Source organism: Silene latifolia, chromosome 4 (genome assembly GCF_048544455.1).
Source record: "Silene latifolia isolate original U9 population chromosome 4, ASM4854445v1, whole genome shotgun sequence".
NCBI lineage: Eukaryota > Viridiplantae > Streptophyta > Magnoliopsida > Caryophyllales > Caryophyllaceae > Silene > Silene latifolia.
The window spans coordinates 109528220-109534585 of NC_133529.1; the positions used below are offsets into that span (position 1 = coordinate 109528220).

At 38.5% G+C, this 6366-nt stretch overlaps 1 protein-coding gene across 1 annotated transcript; it reads right to left on the reverse strand.

The window, feature by feature from the left end:
* Positions 1 to 4194: 4194 nt before the first annotated feature.
* On the reverse strand, positions 4195 to 5379 carry LOC141651913 (uncharacterized). Its single transcript, XM_074459604.1, has one exon. It carries the CDS (start codon positions 5377 to 5379, stop codon positions 4195 to 4197), a length of 1185 nt encoding a protein of 394 aa, XP_074315705.1.
* Positions 5380 to 6366: the final 987 nt, after the last annotated feature.

Sequence of the window (6366 nt, forward strand, 5' to 3'; positions counted from 1 at the left end):
AACTTTAGAGGTTGTATTATCTTAGTATATAGGAGGATTTATATACTTTTTAATTTTGCACCTCATTAATATTTATCAGTTCACTCAATTGTATTTTGATATGAAACCAAAAAAAATGAAATGGAAAACTAATAAAAAAAATTATTTAAGTTGTGAATTTTTTTTAGTCAATGTTTTTTGTCACGAAACTAATAGTAAGCATGTGTCAAGTTATTCTGTACAGTAATAATTATTGCATTACTAAAAAATTTAGCAACTTATACTTAGTTTAATATCTATTTTATTTTATTTTAATGAAAAATTCATAATTATGAATATATTTAAAAAATTAGAGTTTATTTATAAGAATATAACATTGAAAAGATAATAATGTAATGAAATAAAATTTTATTTATTACCTTATTTAGCAAGATGCTTTTTAGAGGGAAAACTAAGAGAATTTTTATTCTCTTAGTAGTAGGGGGATGTAGTTTACCTCCATTTTGAAAAGGTAGAAAATTTGCATAAATAATTCCATGGAGATATATTTTATTAGCCTTATTCATGTAAAAGTTAAACAATGATTGATGTTATAAAATTAATTATAGAAATAAATATTGTTTAATAGTAAATATAGATAGTGAACACTAACTAATTAAGAAATAAATATTGTCCAGTAGAATATTACCTAGGCGGGAAATTTAAGCGGTAAAATTTGGAAAAATATTAATCTTTTAATATATAATAATAGGGGATTACCGGCTTACCGCTAACTAGCGTGCAAAATTGCATTGGTTTGTATATGCGATAATTATTACTCCCTTCCATCCAAAGTTTAGGTGACGCAATTCGGACCATCTAAACCAAATTATCCATCCTTTTTTTTTAGTAAAAAAAAAAACATTATTAAATACCCCTCTTATAACCTTATTATTTACACAATAACTCTTGTGTGAGACGGTCTCATGCAGTGAGACGGTCTCATGCAGTGAGACTTTAATCTTTTTTTATTGGTGTAATTTTACTTAAAGCTTCAATCTTTCTTTTGTTTGGAAGACTTTAATCCCTCTATCTTTTATTAATAGTATTTCATTTTGTATTGATTACTTGTTAAATGTTTTTAGTTTTTAGTTGGATCATTTTTATGCTTATTCATTCAACTTATGCTAGTATTGTTGCGATGGTTTAATTTATACAATACTTCTTGTAGCAAGCTTGTTTTTTTGTCTAAAATGGTTTAATTTAGACATTTTCATAAGTAGATGAATATTAGTAATCAACGTACAACTACTTCGGTTTAGATTTAGTCTGCGACTACCTTACCCTTTAATCCTAGTTGTTGTTGTTGTTTTAAAGTACTTTTTTTTTTTGGTGTTGATCAGGAGTATCCCCTACCGACAGCTGGGGCAATCTCCTTCGGCATACTGAAGTCAATTTAATGGGTTGATCCCTCCCAAGTTTGGCTTTTTCATTCGCAAGAGTCAGGAATCGAACCCCTGACCACTTGTTTAAGAGATGAGAGTCCTTACCACTCACACCAGCCAACTTTGGTAAAAATACCTTTCTTTGTGACTAGTATTGGTTTAAATACATAAATTCTAGGAAAGGTGATATTGTTTGTTTAATCAATCCTCACCAACTTTTTTTTTTTTGACAACAATAAACCGATAATATTAAAATAGAAAGGAGTACAAAGACATAATCCTGTTACCCAGTAGCTAAACTAACTGACCAAAAAGGGTAAATGATGAAGAGTTGACGGATTTCATGAACTGAATTCCGCACACCAATTAGTACTGACAGTAAGCGTGCCAGAACGGCTGATAGTTTACGACATGAAATGGAAAAAGAGACGGAGGTATATGCCGCTGACCGGGCAGTTCGCATAGCGATCAATAAAGCTCTTATTGAGGCCTTTAGCATATTGTTAGCTCTGATAAAAGCTAAATGCTCTTGTCTCGTATAAGAGTCTGAAATGGACGCTTGGAAGCAATTAACCGAATGAAAACGACCGACCAACACATAGAAACAGATAGCTCCTAAGGTGCTATTCTTAGACTATTGCATCGGTGAAGAAGCTGTAGGTAGCGAATCTGAACCGTTTAGAGTACGCCAAGTTTCCGGGAAAAGTTGATGAGAAGAATAGAGCTGATCAGCAAGACGGCAGATTCTTAAAGGATCCATCGAACACTGTTGGAAAATAATAGAATTACGTACCGACCAAATCGCTTGCAAGACACAACCGAAGTAGAGTAGAGGATTGAGAACAGTTGATGACTGATGAGAAAAATAGGTCACCAAATCAGCAAGCCAACGATTAAAAGGAACCATCGAATTTGCTTGGGAATTGAGACCAAGCAAAGACGATCGCCATACATGCTGAGTAATATTGCAAGAGCGAAACAAGTGTTCTGCATTTTCCTCTGACGAACCGCAGAAATGGCAAGAGAGATTGAGAGTCACGCCGCGTGCCTTGAGGTTTGCCGAGGTAGGCATGATATTGTGTGCAAGCCTCCAAAACAACAAAGGAAATTTAGCTGAACCTGGTAACTTCCATATGCAAGACCATGGAAAAGAAGACATTAAAGACGGAGACGCAGCAGAAGACTTATGCCAAAGGTGGAAATAACCCATTTTAACTGAATAGCTACCATCCTCCGTATATTTCCAGTAGAGGAAATCATCACTATCAAGAAGCGGAGGTTCCATTGCGATAATTAACTTTGCTGTAATCGGAGCAAAGCGTTGGAAAACGGCTGAAGCATTCCAGTCACCCGAAGGATGTAGCAAATCCGATAAACTAGGAGCGGGTTCTCTGTCAGTCCCCAAACGACTAGGAACAGTATCGTGCACCCAACGACTATTTACCAAGTTTATTTGTTTTCCTTTGCCAATTTTCCAGCAAATTCCCGAGGAAACCTCATCCACCGCACGACAAATACCGCTCCAAAGGAAAGATGGTTTTGAGACACGTGATTTGGCTGTAAGGATAGGTAAATCACGGGCATATTTAGGAATAAGATATCTAGCAAGCAAACCAGTGGGATGCATTTGAGCCGCCAGTAGTTCTTAACTAGTAAAGCTTGACTCAAGAGAAGAGAGTTTTTGATTCCTAAACCGTCGTAGTCTCTTGGTGCTTGTAAAGTCTCACGCTTGTGCCAATGAATAGAATGCCTTTTCCAGTCATGGCGCCACCAGAACGCAGCAATTAGAGAATCAATTTTCCGACAAATCTCAAGAGGGAACGAAAGAGCCGCCATCAAGTGATAGAATGAGACGAGTAAAACGGCAGAGATGACCGCAAGCTTACTTGATTGACTAAGATGCAGTGAAGACAGAGATGAAATTCGAGTCGTCAATTTGTCAATATAAGGATGAAATACCCGAGATCGGTTTCGTGGGATGTCAACAGGAACACCCAAGTAGGTACCGAAGGTTGAGGAGCTCTGCATCTTGAGGATGAAGGTTAAATGCAATCTAAAATCAGGCGGGGCATTGGGGCTGAACTTAATGAAAGATTTATTGAGGTTAATCATTTGTCCCGAAGCAGATTCAAAGTCCTTGAAAATATCCCTTAAGGCACCAAAAGCAGCGTGTGTAGCTTTACAGCAGACAAGTGCATCATCCGCATAAAATAAGGGGGAAACGGTTGGAGCATAGCGAGATATCTTTAAACCCGTGAGCATTCCCGTCTTCTCAGCACGAGAGAGTTGTCTAGATAAAACTTCCATGAAAATAATAAATAGATAGGGGGATAACAGATCACCTTGTCGAAGACCGCATGTCAGAGTCAAAATAGATGATGGCTCTCCATTAATTAGGATCCGATATGAAACAATGGAAATACATTCCCATATAAGACTGCGCCAGACAGGAGGAAATCGCATATGGCGCATGACCTCCATAAGGAAATGCCACGAGACACGATCAAAAGCCTTATGCATATCCAATTTGAGAACCGCATAACAACTAGAACCAGTCTTAGTCTTGTTAAGATAATGCATAATCTCATGAGCGATGATTGAGCTGTCCGACATTAATCTCCCCGGCACAAAAGCCTGTTGTGTATCAGAAATGAGGGACGAAATAACCAGTTTGATGCGATTGGCAAGGCATTTGGAAGCGAGCCGATAAACCACATTACAGAGGCTTATTGGTCTAAATTGAGATACCATCTCTGGGTGCTCGACTTTTGGAAGGAGAATAATATGAGTGTTATTCCACTTTTTCAACATGACGCCCCGTATTTAGAAATCGTAGAGTAGCGCTGGTAACCAGAGAACCAATTTGTGGCCAAAAAACCTGAAAAAATCGAGGAGTAATACCGTCCGGACCTGGCGATTTAGAACCTTCCATATTACGAAGAGCACGAAGAACTTCCATATCCGTAAAAGGCGCAGAGAGAATTGAACAATCTTGAGGAGTAAGGAAAGGCAGATCAAGTGGGTTCAGGAAAGCATCATAATTATCCCTTGGAAAAGCAGGATCGTTGGATTTAGGAGGCCCCAAGAGCGACTTGAAATATCCAACTATTTCCGTTTCAATCTCGTCCAAATTATGAAGCCATGTACCATCAGAGGCCCGCAAGGCAAGTATACGCTGCTTAGAAGATCTCTGCTTGACTATATTGAATAAGAATCTAGTAGGAAGCCTGTCTAAAATTTCCTTACGCAATTTAACACGTTGAAGCCAGTACTGATGCTGCTTGTGGATGCGTTGCATTTGCTCAGTTCTTACCGTTTGAAAAGCATTTGCCGTGAAAGAGTTGACAATAGAGTCAGACGAACTGTCAAGTTCCGAGTCCACAGAAGACCAATTGATGCCGTGTGAAATTCTGTGTTGAAGAACCCAAGAGAGAATAGCATATCTAGCGGAAGCGAGCTTTCTAGAGAGAACATACATTGATGATCCCGCAACAGGACCATTCCAAGCAATATTAACCAAATTCATGACCTCTGGGATTGAAAGACACCAATTGTCAACTCGGTATGGTCTCTTAAACGGTGTAGCAGGCTGAAAAAATCTTAAGATTATCGGAGCATGATCAGAAATAAGTATTGGTAAATGGAGTAGAGAAGCGTGTGGGAAAATCTGAAACCAGTCTTGTGTCGCATAAGCGCGATCAAGACTCTCAAAAATACAATCTGCATTCAGTTGCGAATTTGTCCAGGTGAAGCGTGGCCCAAAGAAAGGAACGTCAATGAGATCGTTGTTAAGTTTACAAGCAAGGAACTCGTCCTGTCCACGAATCGTTGGTGAGCCACCAAACTTGTCACAATGTAACTCTACTTGATTGAAGTCGCCTATGATTACTAAAGGGGAGCAACCGGAAATAACCTCTGAAATTTGTTCCCAAACAGCACAGCGGTAGGCTAAAGCAGGTTCCCCATAGATAAACATTACATACATGTACAAAGTGAGACTTCTATAATAAGTTTACAAAAGATAAAACGCTTGTCAGTACACAATACACTAATATTTACAGAGTGATCCCAGAACAAAAAAAAGGCCTCAACTACGCCCTAATGAGTCAACCCCACAGAAGTTCGGAAAACCAAGATGACTAGTCTTCATAGCTACTACGGTCACAGTAGAGTGAGTCTCTTGCAAAAACAAAATTGACGGATGAAATTTACGAATACAGTGGTGAAGGTATGGAATTGTAGGATCATCCGTCTCACCAAATCCCCTACAATTCCAGCAAAAGGCAGTCATTGATCCCCTGGTGGCGAATTAAGGTCCACCACCAAACCTAAGTCGATAGAATAATCTTCATCGCTGGAACAGGAAACAGAAGAAGAGGAAGGTAACGTTAGAAAAGATTGTGGGTAAAAGTCCAGAGAAAAGGAAAGCTTATCTTTTGTACGTTTGCAGGGAAGCTGTAACAAAGTCGGGTCCTCAAAAGGAAAAGATAGCTTCCTTGAAACTTCCCTGTATAGGATTAAGTTGTGTATTAGGTTAATAAATAGATAAGGGATGCTTAGGCTCCGTTTGATAAGACATTTCAGTTATCTGTTTTGACTGAAGTAGCTGTAACACCCCCTCATACCAAGGTACCTTACCAAGGACTGCCCTAGCATGAAAGACTGTTACCATCTCGGTTGCCAGAGGTTAGTATATCAAAAGCAATAATCGAAAACACATTTATTAAAGTATGAAAGAGTAATGTTTACATCGTCTCAAAGAATCTCAAACCAAAGTACTGTTATGAAATCAACAACTACAAAAGACACTAAAAACTCTTGACAGCGGAAGCTAAGCTTGTGTGGTGACTCCCCATGACTGCCCCAAAGCTAAAAGACCGCATCACCTGTCACAATCTGCTCACCATCCCTGAATGGATCACCACAAGTTTTACAAAACAACAACGGGGTCAGTTATTGAATA

Coding starts and splice junctions, on each gene's coding strand:
- LOC141651913 (XM_074459604.1), bottom strand. CDS start 5,379: ATGTTTATCTATGGGGAACCTGCTTTAGCCTACCGCTGTGCTGTTTGG.